The sequence below is a fragment of the Solea senegalensis genome, linkage group LG13 (genome assembly GCF_019176455.1).
Source record: "Solea senegalensis isolate Sse05_10M linkage group LG13, IFAPA_SoseM_1, whole genome shotgun sequence".
In the NCBI taxonomy this organism is placed as follows: domain Eukaryota; kingdom Metazoa; phylum Chordata; class Actinopteri; order Pleuronectiformes; family Soleidae; genus Solea; species Solea senegalensis.
The window spans coordinates 21,540,882-21,558,081 of record NC_058033.1 but is presented as its reverse complement, the minus strand read 5'-3'; the positions used below and the strand labels follow the sequence as shown (position 1 = coordinate 21,558,081).

Sequence of the window (17,200 nt, the reverse complement as noted above, 5' to 3'; positions counted from 1 at the left end):
GTACAGATACATGAATTAGACTGAGATGCAGTGGTGATGGTGTTAAGTGTGACCTGGATTTACTGTGAGTGTCATTCCATCTTCTTTTCCCAGTGGTTTGTTTCACATGAAGGGCAACATCATGAAGCTCAAGGTGTTAAGCTGATAAAACGGAGCTGATCTTGATTCTGTGCTGCAGCTAATGGGATTACGTGCTTCTGTTCTTTTTTTTTTTACTGATGCAATTAAAACATGGAGCCAATTCACACGCATTCACTCACTAAAAGCAACTTAATTGAATGCGTCTTCCTTAAAGAGAACACAATGCCCCTGTTTGCGGAGAGGACAATTACCCCCCCACCCCCACCCCCCCGCAATAAATGATAAGTCGTCATAAACATGTGTTTTAATAACGTGATCGATGGTTGATTGGGCACACGTCTCTCTCTGTGGGGGGAGACAATTCAAAAAGTGATGTTTTCTTACAACAAACACAGAAATGGACCGACTGTAGGAACAAGTTGAGCGCGGCGCTGTGCACTGTGGAGTGGAGGTAGAGGCAGGGGGTCTTGGGTTTTATGTGCCACAGAGGTGGGGGTGTTTTGTGTGGGGGTAACAGAAGCGCAGCCCTCCCTTTCTCTCCCTCTCCCTCTCTCTCTCTCTCTCTATCCCTATCCTCCCTCCTCCTCCTCCTCCTCCTCCTGCTCCCCTGGCCGCTCACAGACCATTGTTGTGACTGCCGTGCGCAGAGCCGCGCAGTGCTGTGGAGAGCTGGTGTGTGAAGGACGCAGTTCTCTCTCTGCAGTGGACAGACAACGAGCAGCGGAGCTCAGATCTCAGCAGGATAAACTCACAGAAGCGCTGCGTAAAACACGCGTAAAGACGGTACAACTGTGGAACGCTGAACTATTGCCACGTTTAATCACCCTATCAGGCTCTTTCATTCATTCTCTCGCCATCGGATCTTTTTTTTTCCAAAGGCGAGAAAGGGCAGTTTGTTTGTTTTTTTACACGCGTAAAATCCAACCTTCTCTCGCTCTTTTTGTGGCTTTCTTTCCCTCCATGGATTTAGCTCTCTGAGAAACCAGGCTGCACTGGACTTTGCCCCGGAGATCCCAGCTCCTTCCGCCGGTCAGCAGGAGAGCCAGCTGTCGTTCACGTCTCACGGGGCTGCTGTTTTTGATGGATTTATAAACCGGATTCAAACGCCGAGACGCTCACAGACCGGGTTTTTGGAAAAAAAGGAATAGTACTGGAGCTCCAAATGAGGATTTCAGTGTTCGCGCGTATCGACCGGGACATGGAGTGACTTCCCCTGGTGCCAGGCATCACGGCCAAGACAGACGGGGAAGAAAAGGTGGGTGAAAACAGACTGGGACAGCTGAGGATTCTTGGAGAGTTGTTTCATTCATTTGTAGCGGGGCATGGCGCAGCGTGCACGGGTTCGACTGCAACTAGAACAACGTCACATATTTGCTGTTAGGGTGAAGTTTCTCTGTCTTTTAATGTATTTAATACAAAAGAAGAAACATTGATTAAAGTAGGACACGAGGAGAGCATCCACGGTGTGCAGCAAAACGCGCTGAAGTGTAAATAAATACACAGATAAATCCGAGTTAAGTCAGTTCACATGTGGAGTGAGTTCGATGCGAGGCGAAGTTGTTGTGTTTTGTAACTCGGAGCCAAACACGTCAGTCCCTCATTAGACATTGAACCTTCCACAACGCGGAGTTTGAACTTTGTCAAAGCGCATTTAAAGTGATCTGCGCATCACAAACATGCGCAATGACAGACAGGTTCATGGAATAATGTGCAGCGTTAAGGGCCGAGTCTCTCCTCTCGCGCACTGGCAGATGCTCTTTACCGATCGATTTGATTGACAGACGGTGGGCACACGTGTGAACTCAGTGCAAGTGAATTCACTGTAACTTAATGACACATGAATAGTGACAGGTCTAACTTTAGCAGCCTGCTCAGAGAGGCTGTTTGAGGTGAATGGAGCATATTATTGGCTGTTTTATGTGACAGAAATATGACGCAGAATGCATTTAAAATCAAAACTCCACGCGCAGCCGCTTGTTTTATTCGGTCCAACACAGAAGAACGAGTGTTTTTGGCTCCAGCTGAACACGGGAGAGCGAAGAGTGCCGTGCAGGCAGCGTGCCAGCGGAATTAGCAGCAGTAGGAGAAAAAAAGTTTTTCCAGCCCTTAATTGAGAGAGAATACGTTTCATTGAGCAAGATTATGCTTGAAACGGCGTGTGTGTGTGTGTGTGTGTGTGGGCGCGGCCCGCATCCATGGAGCGCACGCACCAGGGTCTGGCGCCTGTGCGCATTTGGCCCCGACTCAGTGCAGCACAAAAATGTAACTGTATTATTTCTGCAGTGTTGTTGCAGTTTGACTGCAGGCGTCTGTGCAGACAGCACTTAACCGTGACTGTAAAAACACAAGTCGTAAATCTATTTTAATAAAAGAGCAGATTAATATTGAAGCATTAAGAGGCGGATTCTGGACACTTTTACTCGCTCTGATGAGAAGAGATAATCACACACTTTCATCACTTCACAATATCCGAGAGTAAATAATGATTACGTTGATTAACCATTATGTTTTTAAAGAATCAAGTTCATGCAGGAGCTTTTCATTTGTGAATGGATTAATGACACTTCTACTGTTATGAATGTTTTTGACCAGTTAATAAATCAGCAACTTAACTGTGTTGAGACACTCCAACTCAACTCTGTCACTTTTGCTCTCTAAAGGTAAATTGAAGTGACAGGATGGCACACCGTGTGCATTATGGTCTTGGTTTTTGCTCCAGTCCACATTCCCCTCTCATTTTATTGTTGTATTTCCACCTCCTGCCCCAAATGCCCCCTGAAGTCTCCATCAGCTGCCAGTCGAATCTCGGCCGCTCCTTCAGATTCTGTAGCTTCCTGGCAAGTTTCAAGTGTTTTCCTAGCGAGGGCCCATTATCCCGGGGCAGACTGAGCGCCATCCATTGACAAACAACAGGCGGTAACAGCCTTGCTCCTTATTCATGACGCACGAGGGCCTGGACAATGTAAGGTCGACGGGACAGTTAGCAGGACATCTGGTTAAGAATACAGCTGCTCACGGTCTTTAACCATCACGTCTGTGTTTGTACCTTCAGCTGAGTCTGAGGTCCTTGAAGAATCAAGTTTTTTGACGCATCATGTTTTGTTTTTTCCCCTCCACAGGATCAGGATTGAGAGAGTTTGTGGGTTTCTGAGATTGCCAATGCAAGGGCCGGACGTGTGAGGCCAAATCAGGCTTCCAGCGTTTGTTTCTACCTTTTCTACACGTGTCACATCCGGGCGATGGCGAGGGTCTGCACGTTCTGCGTTCTCCTGCTCTGCTTGATGGACACGGTGTCGGCCAGGGCCATCGATGAAAGAAGAACTAAAGGTAAGGAGTGAAGTGTCTGAGTCTCTGTGTCCACTTTCACTGATTACATTAGTTTTATTTTCATGGCCTTGACCCCAGAGGAAGTCCAGGGGACAGGGGGACAGAAGACAGAGAGGCTGTTGCCATGTCTTGGAAGGAAAGGAGTGAAGGAGGAGAAAAAAAGGGCCCTCAGTGTTTTTTAATGCTGTAAACTGTGCTACCTGATCCAACCGAGGCCCTGAGGCTCGGAAGTGTAAATCTGCTTTGCTGTGTGCCAGCTGTGGAGGATGAAGGAGGGGGGGGGGGGAGCTCACTGATGCTTTACCAAAAGAATCCACTGCAATAAATGTGTCGCTTTCCCTTCAAAGTACTTGATTACATCGCAGGTCAAAACATTCTAAAAATAATTATAATTTTCAGGAGCCATAAATCACCGTGAATCAAATGAACAGTAAAAGCATTTTTGTTGCGACGTGTGGAGACCGACGCGAGGCCCAGAGGCGCCGAGCACAGAAGCTGCCTCTCTTCATCCTCGGTGGCCCGGCTTTGTAGCGCGGGACCAGCTAGGACTTGCCGTTCAGACGACAACATGCACAAAACTCTTCTGAGGTTATTTTACACACGAGTGAAGATGATCTGCTGCTCATATCATCTCAGGTGTCGTCCTTCAAAGTTAAAGCCATGGCGTCCTTCTTACATCATCGTTCTCACGTCATGTTTATGATTTATTTCTACATTTAATCCCCTTTTATGTTTTATGTCCAATCTGACAATGAACTCTCCAAATATAACGCTGCTGCTAAATATAGGCTTTTTCAATTTGAGAAACATGTTGTTTGTTGAGATGATAAAACTCAGATTATAGCTTTTTTTTTTCTCCTGCTGCTCCAGCGTCCACACAAATCTGCTTCTTAGTTAATGAATCAACAAAGAGGAGCCAGCTTTGAACATGAAGAAGAAGAAGAAGAGGAAGAATGTCATTGTTTGCTTTACTCTGTGCACAGATCATCTGGCTCGGTGTTTTTCAGGAATGCTTTTGCTGATGAGGCAGAAAGTTCAGCTTCGGCTTCACGAACGTTGTAAAAATGATAAGTGAATGAAATCATCTCTGGTACAGTTGTTGTATTTTTATACACCTTTATCAGAACTTTACAGGTTTAACATATTATATTGAAGCGTAGTGTAGTATTACAGTGTGTCAGTTATTAATTGTATTTCTACATGATTAATTCTGGATTTTTAATGTGGAGGGAATGGAAATAATGATACGTGAGGATGGTAAAATTAAAAAAACATGTTAGTGATCCGTGCTGCTGTAAGAACCTGGCTCAGAGCTCCCATGCCTCTCTGGACGCGGTGAAACTGCACCAGTTGAGCATGTTTGTGTTGTGTTTCACACTCTGCCACAAGTTCAACTCTGGGGCAGCGTCAGCGTCATTAGCATGGGCTGAAAAATGTAAAATGTGATTTATGACGGATGATTTACCGCGTACAAATGTACAGCTGCGTGGATTCGGAATGTGAAGCCAGATTTTTGTCACTTTAAACAATGACCGTTTTTGATTTGCCATGAATGAGGCTGAAAATGAGTATTTGTTTTCTGGAACCACCACCTCCACGTGGACGCGGGGTGAGTGCGGGGTGGGGACGGCAGCTCTTCATTTGAACAAGGGAACAGATTGCCTTTTCACTCTGCACTCGCAGGAGGCAATCAGACAGAAAATTGCCCTGGAAAATTGCTCGTTCTGAGTGACTGAGCAGTCAGGTCCCCGGCCAGGGCGCACATATGCTCCAACAAGTGAGTGGGCAAGCACATTAATGGGGGGGGGGGCACTGGGGCCACTGAATGGACAGCACTGTGGCTGACGGTGACGCAATAGTAGCTGTGTTATCTGGGCTTTCTATCACCACGGCCTGCTCGTGTTAAATGACACCGGTTGTTGAGGAACATGGTGTTTTGTTGCCGAACCTTTCAGAGGTAAACGGAGACCAGAGCATATGTTTTGACAGTTTTCTTTCTTGTTCAGCTGTGAAGTAAATAACTGTTATTATCAAGAAAGGGCAACAGGAACAGTTGGTTAGCAAAAGTTGACAACAGGAATCCTGAAATTAAAATCACTTCATCGTCTTCTTCTCCATCTCCAGATTTCCGCGTCTCCAGGCCTCTGATTGTACCAGGTTACCCAGAAAACACCACGGTGGTGGTGGGCGGGCAGGCAAAGCTGCTGTGTAAAGTCCACAAGCCGGCGTCCACTAAGGTGCAGTGGCTGAAGAGAGAGGCCAGCACCCCGGGACAGAGCCAGGGGGAACCTCCTCTTCTCAGGCCTCTCACGGTGAGAAGATGCTCCACAGTAATTGTGTGGTTGTTAGTCATTTATTATGAAATGAAAACAATGCTGATGTCCTCCGTGCAGGTCCTGCAGAGCAACGCCTCCAAGGTTTACACCCTGCATCTGTCCAACATCACTGTAGAGGATGAAGGCGAGTACGTCTGCATGGCTGAGAGCGTCCACGCAGGACAGACGGTGCAGGCCATGCAGTCAGCGTGGTTGGACGTCCTGTCTGGTGAGACACACTCATATCTCTCGAGTCTAGTCTCTGAACTTTCATGATCCAAACTGGAGGTCTGTTTGACTTCTACCAACAACGAAACCATTTGTCTTTTCTAAACTTGGCATTTCTCTTCCACAGGTGCCATCATTTCCCAAACTGTGGACCTCACTGCTGCTGACGTCCCCCCAGGTGAGTGTCTCATAATAATGTTTCAGTTGAGAAAATGCTCTCGCAAAAATACAACTGTCCTCCAATCATGAAGCGAGAACATACTGCAGAACTCTGTTAGATTTAACTCAAACATTTTGGTAAAAACTCAATGTCTCCGTCTCCAATGAACTCCTTTGCTCACTTAGATCTCCAGTGAACCTTCACCGCCCCTCACATTTACTCTCCGTCCACTGTCAAGTCGCAACGTGTTCATTAGCTTTAGTTTCTCTTCCATCGTGTTTCTTTTCTTCTTCTTTTTTATAGTCAGTTTGTGGCGTTGTAGCTTGATCACTCACAATAATCCACCCAGGGACAAAAAGATGTAGAGGAGGGGGTTTGTGTGGAGGAGGGTTGGGTCAGTCAGGCCTCCACGTCTCCATGGTAACTTCATTATGTGTGTGTGTGTGTGGGGATGGGAGATAATGGGTTTGTGGAGTTGAAGGTCATAGTTGAGACTTGGCTTTTGTCTGCATGGTGATTTATGCAAACATGGGTCAACAAAGGGTTTTTAAAAGTGTGTTCATGATATGATCTCACAGATGTTCTCGAGGAGCTGAGCGAGGACACGACCGAGCACCTTCTCCTCGAGCCGGGCAACGTGCTGAAGCTGCGCTGCGACATGAGCGCGCGGCCCGGCATGGCGGTCAACTGGTACAAGGAGGGAGTGCGTGTTCTGACCACGCCCCGGATCCAGATCCGCGGCATCATCATGGAGATCACGGACGTCACATATGAGGATTCAGGCGTTTATGTTTGTGTTCTCCGTGGGAGCAAAGAACCCGTGAGGAACTTCACCATCACTGTGACGGGTAAATACACCAAGGACGTTCATTTCATCAAGAAAATCATGTCAGTGTTGGCTTTATTCACTGATGATTTAAAACTTTATTTCTCATGTGTCCAGACTCGTTAGGGTCAGGAGACGACGACGAGGACAACGGTTTGGAGGACTCGTCGGCTGAGATCGAGACCGACCAGGTCTACTTCTCCAGAGGTGTGTTGCTAGTTCTGCTCGTTCGCTGTGATCCTCCGCGTTGTCGTGCAGGTTTCATGAGACCATTCTGATGTTCATCCTCTCAGGTCCCTATTGGACTCACACCCAGCGCATGGAGAAGAAGCTCTACGCTGTCCCCGCAGGCAACACTGTGAAGTTCCGCTGTCCGGCCATGGGCAGGCCCATGCCAAACATTCGCTGGCTGAAAAATGGACGTGAATTTAGAGGAGAGCATCGCATTGGCGGAATAAAGGTAGGAGAAGTAGCAGAGTGGAATGATGAGTGTTTTGTTCTTCATCACATTATCCTGATAATAATAACACACTCCTTTGTTGTTGTCGGGCAGCTAAGGCACCAGCACTGGAGCCTGGTGATGGAGAGCGTGGTTCCTTCAGACAGAGGAAACTACACCTGCGTGGTGGAGAACAAATATGGATCCATCTTTCACAGCTACGTCCTCGATGTTCTTGGTAAGACATGATGAGTGTAAGCTGCACAGATGCAGGATGTGGACTTACCTGACCTGACACAAGGGTTCAAGGAGGACAGCGGCTTATTTGTTCATTTGTTCACCGTCTGTCCACCACGGGGTCTTTGCTGTCCTCATTGTTGGGGGGAGGGGTGGAGGGAGAGGACTAACGAGGCAACTAACAAGATCAGAGAGCAAGAGTCACTGCGGATCAAAGTGGTTTTGGCAAACCAGCTGACAAAGAGCCACACTAATGGAACCAATTTCCATCCCAAAATGGCATTGCAGCCTTTTTGCCACAGTGACAGCTGCTGGATCATTTTTAGACATTTGCTGTTAAATGGACACATATCTGACTTCTTCAGCTGCAGAGGAGCACGATTCAAGTGGAGCCCATAAAGTCTTGTGCTTACACAGACTCCCGTTGTGAGACTATCTAAGTCTAAGACTATCATTTATCATTATTTCCTCTGTTTTCTTGTTTCAGAGCGCTCCCCTCACAGGCCCATCCTACAGGCTGGTCTACCGGCCAACACTACAGCAGTGGTGGGCAGTGACGTCCAGTTCCACTGTAAGGTCTACAGCGACGCCCAGCCTCACATTCAGTGGCTCAAACACATTGAGAGAAACGGCAGCCGCTACGGTCCCGACGGGACGCCTTACGTTCAGGTCCTCAAGGTGGGTGACGGCTACCAGACGGTTGGATTACGACTCGGTTTCTGATTTCCTGACATGTATACTCATGTTTTATGTCACTTTCCACATCGTTGCTGCACAGACTGGCAGTCTGAACATGTCAGAAGTGGAGGTGCTCTACCTGTCCAAAGTTACCATGGAGGACGCTGGAGAATACACCTGTCTGGCTGGAAATTCCATTGGTTTTGCTCACCAGTCTGCCTGGCTCACCGTCCTCTCAGGTAAAATACATCGACCACTGACGGCTACATGCTTACAGTGCTGGAAAGATGTGTCTCTAATGTTTTTTTAAAAAAATACGACCTACAGAGGAGGAAGCAGCAGACGCTTTGGACACGATGGAGACCAAGTACACCGACATCATCATCTATGCATGTGGCTTCCTGGCTCTGATCATGGCCATCGTCATCGTGGTGTTGTGTCGAATGCAGGTCCAACCCAGGAGGGAGCCGTTTGATGCTCTTCCTGTCCAGAAGCTCTCCAAGTTCCCTCTCCGCAGACAGGTACAAACAACACTGTCAAACGAAATCATTCTTTTCTCATGGACGCTTTGGCTCAGCAAAAGTATTCATATCTGTTCCAAATATTTAAATTAAACGACATTCTCCCTCTCTGCCTCTCCTCTCTTCAGTATTCAGTGGAGTCAAACTCATCAGGGAAATCCAGTGCGTCTCTGATGAGAGTCGCCCGCCTGTCGTCCAGCTGCTCTCCCATGTTGGCTGGAGTCATGGAGATCGAGTTGCCCTATGACCCAGACTGGGAATTCCCAAGAGACAAGTAAGTTCATCTGAATAGTAGAATATTCCTGAAATCAAGTCAACTGGACTAACTTTAGTTCAGTTGAAGATGTTTCTAAACAACGTAACGATGCTGAAAACTACTCTTACATTTGAATTCATCATGAAGGCGATGAGGTTTTGAACTGTTGCATGTACAAAAAGAGACAGAGGGAAAACAGTCTCCAAGTTTAGTTTAGTTTGGCTGCCAGAATCCAGACTTATTTAAACATGCGAGCTCTCGCATCATGTGGGGACATAAAAAGAAACAAGTCCACAGCCTATTTTTGGCTCTTCCCAACCCATGTTTTAAGAACCCATAGCCTAAAATTATGGATTTGTTCAGTTTTCATTTGGACATACTTATTTTCACTCACTCTCAATCTTTCTCTCCCCTAGTTTGACTTTGGGCAAACCTCTAGGAGAAGGCTGCTTCGGCCAGGTGGTCAGAGCTGAGGCCTACGGCATCAACAAGGACTGTCTAGACCAGGCCACCACTGTGGCGGTGAAGATGCTCAAAGGTACGACATGAAAGGGTTGAAATGTGAGGTCGTTGCTGGTGTCGGTGACAAAGACACGCTCGTCTAAATAAGCATGTTTTGATTTTTTTTGTCCCTCAGACGACGCCACAGACAAAGATCTGGCCGATCTCATCTCAGAGATGGAGCTGATGAAGGTGATGGACAAACACAAGAATATCATCAACCTGCTGGGCGTCTGCACACAAGATGGTGAGCTTTGAAATGAGCAGCGTTCTTGTTTCTTGGTGTTCTCTTCTCTGCCGGCATGTGATCCGTCTGCTTTTGTTCGAACGTCCTTTCTCTTGTTATTACAAAATCCACCAAATTAGCCTTTTAGTCTGTTTCAACTGTGGTGGTCCTGAGTCACGAGACTCAACCAACAATAGAAACAACCCCGTGCTTCATGTTGCTTGTTTCCCCCTCAGGCCCTTTATATGTGCTGGTGGAGTTTGCCTCCAAAGGCAGTCTGAGGGAATACCTGCGGGCCCGGCGACCCCCAGGCATGGACTACACCTTTGATGTGACCAAGGTACCTGAGGAGCAGCTCACCTTCAAAGACCTCCTGTCCTGTGCCTACCAGGTGGCCAGAGGGATGGAGTACCTGGCTTCTAAAAGGGTAAGTTCCCTCCTCCTATGCTGTAGTTTGCTTTAACCCTGTGGGGATATTTATGTATTGGCTCTCATAAAATTTAAAGTAGCCTTGTGCCTGGGACAGGAAATGAAAATGTTTTGGTTTTGACTTGAAAAGTAAAGATGAATCCCAGCGTTGGACGGTAGCTCTAGTTCTTCTTCCTCGTCGTCCTCTGTCCCGTCCGTTCTTTTCTTCCCGTTCCCACCCCCCCGTGTTTCAGTCCCTTTCATTTTCCCAGCATGCACTGTGTTTGTGTGCTTGGTCTTTGTCTGCCAGCCGCTGTCTCAGACAGGCATTCCCAAACAGAGCGCGGCTGCAGCTCCAGCGCTGTTTACTCTCCTCCATCCATCTGTCCGTCCCTCCTTTGCCAGGCTTTGTCCTTTTTAGCACGGCCATAAATCTGTTAGCAAACAGGGAGCCGAGTCGTCGTTTGGGTGTAGGCATCAGGTTTCTGGCTCGACGGCCTCCTAAGAATGCAGGAGCTTGAAACTAACCCTCCATTATGGGTAGACCCGCAAACCAAGGCTGGTTCATTTGACACCACCCCGCAAATCCCACATCTATTTCGAATGAAAACCAAAATAAACTTAATGACATCCATTCAATGTGGGCAAACAGTGTCTTTCTCCCCCCACCTTCCCCCCTCCCACGGTTGTTTTTTCTTCAAATCCTGGGGTTTCTATATATAAAGACATTTAAATGATGATGCCGTCACTAAACTTAAACAGTGTGCTGTGTGTCAAACTTCTCTTTTAAAGTATTTTGTGCAGATAATTTCTACCTTTGCTGCATAAGTGTTTGTACAGTATTTAGCTGTTTTTTTAAAGCAGGACCATTTAAATGTGATGCTAATCTTCTATTCTGCAGACGCAGTCGTTATCATTCTTACAATCTCTCACTTCTCTCTCTCTCTGCAGTGCATACACAGAGACTTGGCGGCCAGAAATGTCCTCGTGACCGAGGACAATGTGATGAAGATTGCTGACTTTGGCCTGGCCAGAGGAGTCCACCAGATCGACTACTACAAGAAAACCACCAATGTAAATAACCTTTTCAAGAGCCATACTCTCAAGAATGACTTTCCAGTGGAGACTTGTGTTTTCCAGGAGTTAATGAATGGGGCAGAGTGCAGCCAAATTGCCGCTCTCCCCTTACTTTTCCACAGCGCTGTCGTCCTGTAGCAAGTTTCAGAGGGAAAATATTTTCCTGATTGACTTGATCCAGTCGCTTTCTTAAAATACATCTGCCCTCAAAAAAGGGGATTAGAAGAATAACTCCATTCAGGTGCAGCTAGTAGAAGATCGGATGTTGTTTCTGACGTCTGACGTTGTTAAACGGCCCCTCGGGGATGAAAGAAATCATCAAGAACACAATATTTGGATTGCGAAAAGGTTAAATTATATGCTGGATTAGAAAAACCACTTGTAAACATGTCTGCTTCCCAGTCAGGTTCCTCCTCCATAGCTTTAATACTCCTCAGCACAGATGTCTGATGTTTCCCTCTGATTGGCAGCAGGCTTAATGGGATTTAATTAGTAAAAAGGGAAGACAATAATGGAGGGAGGAGGAGGAGGAGGGGGGGGGAGGGTTGTGAGGAAGAAACAAAAGGGCAGGAGGAGACACGGGTTGAGAATGTGGTTACAGAAACGTTTACAGTGAGATTTGAAAAAGAAAAGTAACATTTCCATGTGCGCTCTGCAGGGACGTCTGCCGGTGAAGTGGATGGCACCAGAAGCCTTGTTTGACAGAGTCTACACACACCAGAGCGACGTGTAAGTTCAAACTCTCTGCACAAAGACACCGTTGAAACAGACGCCATTTCTGTCTGCCGGGGCTAAAATCCCTTCTGTCCGTCCTCAGGTGGTCATTCGGCGTCTTGATGTGGGAGATCTTCACGTTGGGCGGCTCACCGTACCCCGGCATCCCCGTCGAAGAACTCTTCAAGCTGCTGAAGGAAGGACATCGAATGGACAAACCCTCCAACTGCACACATGAACTGTAAGCAGGCACCAATGATGTCAAACTGTTCATTTGTATGGCAAACTGGCATTTTGTCTATTAAATAACGAGCATTTGTGTCATTATTGATAATGCGGTGTAGAAATAACAGTTGTGTGTTTTCCTCTGCAGCTACATGATGATGCGTGAGTGCTGGCACGCTGTTCCCACCCAGAGACCCACCTTCAAACAGCTGGTCGAGGAGCTGGACAAAGTGCTGTTGTCCATCTCTGATGAGGTGAGCGCTCACAGATATGTTCACACACACACACACACACACACACACTTCTGTTGTCCAGATGTCTTCACTGAACACGAGCACATTTACAAATGTTCACCAGCTCTCAGACTTCTGTCTCCGACACAATGGCATGGACACTTTATCTAACTCGTGAATCTCTTGACTCCGCCCCTCTCAGTACTTGGACCTGTCGACGCCCTTCGAGCAGTACTCGCCGTCCTGCGAGGATACGTCCAGCTCCTGCTCCTCCGACAACGACTCCGTGTTCACCCACGACGCTCTGTCGACGGACCCGTGTCTCCTGGGCTACCAGGACGTCCGCTCCCGGACAGACGTGAAGACGGCGCTCCGATAGACGCGCAGCTCCTGCCGTGTGCACCCAGGAACACACTGGTGGCCACACTGGACGTCCACAACAGCATTTTCTCATTTTAAGTTAAGGCTTTTCTCCTTTTACTTTGGACCTCCATTTTGGCACCAGACAAAAGCCCTTAGGTAAAGGTGGGCATCTGTTACACACACACACACACACACACACACACACGCACACGTGCATGTGGAGCACTGAAGCCTGTGCGCTTCATGACTTGTTGGAGTTCTGTAGGAAAACTGAAGAAAAAGACGACAAACACAACGTGGTACTTTGGACTATCAGCTCTGGCTCTGTTCCCGAGAACAGCTGTGAAGTTGGAAAAAAAAAACTGTGGCACTAAAAAGGAAGAGGCCGTGGTACTCACAACAGCTTCATATGCTTTCTATGGTCAGTTATCCTTCAGCGAGGAACTCTTCACACAAACTCAGCCCAAAAACCAGGGCACCAAAAACCCTGCGTGAAAATAGACATTAAAAAAAAAAGAAAAAAAAAAAAGATTTATTTTGCTATGATAAAAAAGAACTGATTGTTAAATATAAATCTCTCTATATAAGATTATTTTACTTTTGTGTTGCTTATTTAAAAAAGAAAAGCGGTCTTAAATCTCAGGATCTCTCGTGCTAAGAAGTTGCTGCAGCATCGGCAACAAAGTGCCTGAAGTTATAATTTCCTGTGAATATATTTGAATATTAAAACTATTGTATGTACATATCAGCAACAGATAGATGATTTGCCTTTTATAAATTATTGTGAATGACACAAAAATGAAGGTTACTGGAGGCAAAAAGACGAGGAGAGGAGTTTTTTTTAATTCCAAAAACACTGCCACGGTCAATTCAGCTGACGTGAACCATTTTCTCATCACTGTCTATAAACAGCGTGTATCGTGATTGTTTGGTTATTTTTCCATTGACAACTTAAGCCTCAGATATTTGTGGTGAAATAGAAAGAAAGAAAATATGGATCAAATTCAGCTTTTTTTTGGGAATGAAACGGTCGTAATTTGTGGGCAAAAAATCCCAGAGGGAGCGCGGCTCAGTTATTGTTGTTGTTGTTGTTTGAAGAAAATCACAAATTTACATTTAAGCCTCTCAAAAAGTTGCTGACATGTTTGAAATGCGGTTTCACTCGGTCTCCAAACCCCCCCGAGGTCCTGAGACGTTCTCATCTTCTGACGCAGCATCTTGTGGTTTTCCTCCCAACAACAACAACAACAACAACAACAACAACAGCCGCCGCCGCTGTACTCGGCCTCTGCCTTCATCATCGCTGCATTGTCACAGACAGTGTGTCCACAGTGGGACACGCCCTCATGGTGAGGACTGACGATTCAGCGTGAGGACTCTGTGGGGAACTTGGCCAGGCCCACTCTTCACTGTTGACAAGGAGGGGGGAGGAGGAGGAGGGGAGGTGGACACTGAATGTGAAAGCCAGTGTGATTGATTTCAAATGGAGTAGAAGGGGGAGGGAGCCTCCTTTGTCTGCCTCTAACCCCTCACCCATCCCAATCTGTTGGTGAGGGGTCCTCAGGTCTGCAGCCTGGCTGGACAATGAAGGCTTTGCAGGCTTAATGGGTGCGACTATGGACCAGAGGGAGTTTTTGGGGGGTGCTGGTGGTGGTGGTGAGGGGATAGCTTGGGCTTGTGTGCAAATGAAGAGGCTCTTATTATGCTAATGTGTCCTCTTCTCCACTAAAAACGCCCCTATCTTTATCCAGGGCCACCGTCTTTTAAATGACAATTCTTAATTCTCGTGTGCAGAGACTGGTTTTCCCCCGTTCACCTCCTGAAAAACACAGAGTTATCATTCAGAGACGTGACTGTGATGTCACTGTGATGTCACGGTGATGTCACTGTGATCACATTCTGTCAAATCTGTGTCCCGGTAAAAGACAACACTCGGCAAACGGTCAAATGTGAAAGCACGGTTTAAACAAACGAGCAGAGTCACACGTGGAGTTGTGATGATTGTTAAAAAAGAACATGTCATTATCACATGCTGTATCACTCCATCAGTTGCTTTAGCGTCTTTTTTTTTGTCTGCCAGATGGTTCAAAGGTTAAAGTCCAAACATGAAGAAGGGTTTCATTCCATTCACCCAGTCTTCAACTCAAAGAAGGATTCTTGTATCTACGCTGCTCATGTGTTTGCATCACGTGATGACAGCTGCTGTCGCTGATGGAGATGTGGTTTGGGTTTTTTTGGAATGAAGCTCTTCACATTTTACATGAAGTGTTTGTTTTTTGCATTCTTACATTCCAGCTTTTTTTCCCCCCAGAAACAACAAAAATGTATACAATCACAATGTTCTTAAACATTTCCTCAAGAGAAATTATTTTAGAAATATCTAATTTATTTGTTTATTGTTTTGTTTTTATATGAAATAAAGTATAATTTAAAACAGAGCTGCCTCTGTCTTTGACGTTTGAGGGACGGTTGTGATGGTTTGTTCACGTGCAGAGAAGGTCTGTGGATGTTGTGAAGGAGGACGTGAAGAAAGAGTGAAAGCCAAGAACAAAGTTTTAATTCATAAAAAAAAAAAAAAAAGTGTTTTTATTTGCATTTGGAAACGATGAGAGAAAAGATGGTGGTTCATGTGACACCTTTGTGTTCCAGGACATTTTTAAACGTCAATGTAATCGAGTCTAGAAACATGTTCATATCACATTCTCACTCTCATTAGTGATCTGATAAGAGAACGAGCAGCGCCAGCTTTCTTATGACTGAGCTAATATTGACAGGGTGGTAGAGGATGAAAATTCCCCTTCTGTATATGGTTCTAATCATGTTAGATACAACCGTGTCTATTGTCACAGGAGCGTTTGGCTCCAGGGTTGCCAGGTTTGGCTATATTTGTTACCCTGGCAGGCGTCTGAAAGTTATATTTTGCACAAATGTTTATTATGACAAAAAAAAAAAACTTTTTAAGCACAAATCTGCTCTTAAATGTCAGCAAATGAACGTCTTTGTGCTGCCGCAATGGAAAATGTGTTCATGCCTGAAAATAGAGTTGATTTGTTTTAATAAACCATCATCAAAGACAGAAAAGAAAAAAGACAGTGAAATAAAATGAAACAGACAGAGAAACAAATGTGAGACAGATTAAAGACAGAGCCGGCCACAGAGAGACGGCGAGACGGAAGAATGAAGAGACGGAGGTCAGAGGTTAAGAGGAGGGAGGAGAGGGCAGCGATGATCCAGAGCAGCCTCACTGTTTGAAGTGTGTGTGTTCATGTGTGTGTGTCTACATGTAGATGGTGTGTGGTCTGTCTGTGTGCATGTGTGTGTGTGTGTGTGTGTGTGTGCACATTTGTGTCTTTGTCTTATCTCCCATGTTCAATAAATCATGATCACTCAGCAGAGAGTTCATTTCTAGCTTGGACTGATAAAGGTCTCAGTCTGGGGGTGTCTCGCTCTGTCTGTCTCTCTGTCTGTCTCTCTCTCTCTCCCTCTCTCTCTGTCTGTCTCTCCCTCTGTCTCTCAGTCTCCCTCTCTGTCTCTCTCTCTCTCTCTCTCTACCTGTCAAATGTTTTTCACTACCTTTTAAATCTCATCTGTTACTGAGTGAAAAAAAATAAAAATAAATTCACGCACAGGAGAATTTTGGCAGTGAACGATGAGGACAGGTGAGTGATGAGGACAAGTGAATGATGAGGACAGGTGAGTGATGAGGACAGGTGAACAATGAGGACAGATGAGCTATGAGGACAGACCTAACCATGAGGACAGGTGAGCTGGTGAAGACAGGTGGAGGAATGATGAGGACAGGTGAGTGATGAAGACAGGTGAGTGAATGATGAGGACAGGTGAGTGATGAGGACAGGTGAATGTTGAGGACAGGTGAATGATGAAGACAGGTGAATGATGAGGACAGGTGAGTGATGAAGACAGGTGAACGACGAGGACAGGTGAGTGATGAGGACAGGTGAACGATGAGGACAAGTTGCTGTGATGTTTGGACACACGGTTCACATTGAGTCCAGTGTCTCTTCTCTCTGCAGCTCTGAGAAAAACACACTCATCTTACGACGACTGACCACGTGTTGAACCACAGGGATGATTTTGGTGTCCACAGTGTGACTGTGATGTGGTTCGTCGTAAATCTGCTGACCTGTTTCCTCCTTCCCTCCTCACTCCTGATTAGTCAGCGAGCATCCGGCCGGTGTTTTGGAGTAACTAATCCATCTCCTATTTAGTCAAATGAAATGTGAGTGCTGCTGCTGCCAGGAAAACTCCCACAGTTCCGTTTGTCTAACTTTCAGTATGTTTTTACTTCCTGCTGAGTAAACGTAATGAGCCTGAACTTTAACAAAACTGTACAGTCATTGTATGAATTGTGTAAATGTAACTCC

General features: G+C 46.2%; 1 protein-coding gene across 1 annotated transcript; it reads left to right on the top strand.

Annotated features, from left to right (window-relative positions):
- The first annotated feature begins 693 nt into the window (after positions 1-693).
- On the top strand, positions 694-15,253 carry fgfr4 (fibroblast growth factor receptor 4). The gene is made up of 21 exons (XM_044042522.1): positions 694-1,336; positions 3,201-3,408; positions 5,533-5,720; positions 5,802-5,952; positions 6,079-6,129; positions 6,690-6,959; positions 7,055-7,144; positions 7,231-7,397; positions 7,491-7,614; positions 8,101-8,291; positions 8,392-8,530; positions 8,619-8,812; positions 8,941-9,086; positions 9,485-9,606; positions 9,706-9,816; positions 10,032-10,222; positions 11,155-11,277; positions 11,939-12,009; positions 12,098-12,235; positions 12,368-12,473; positions 12,655-15,253. The coding sequence occupies exons 2-21, from the start codon at positions 3,321-3,323 to the stop codon at positions 12,829-12,831; spliced, it is 2,838 nt and encodes a 945-aa protein (XP_043898457.1). The 5' UTR covers positions 694-1,336; positions 3,201-3,320; the 3' UTR covers positions 12,832-15,253.
- The last annotated feature ends 1,947 nt before the right edge of the window (positions 15,254-17,200 follow it).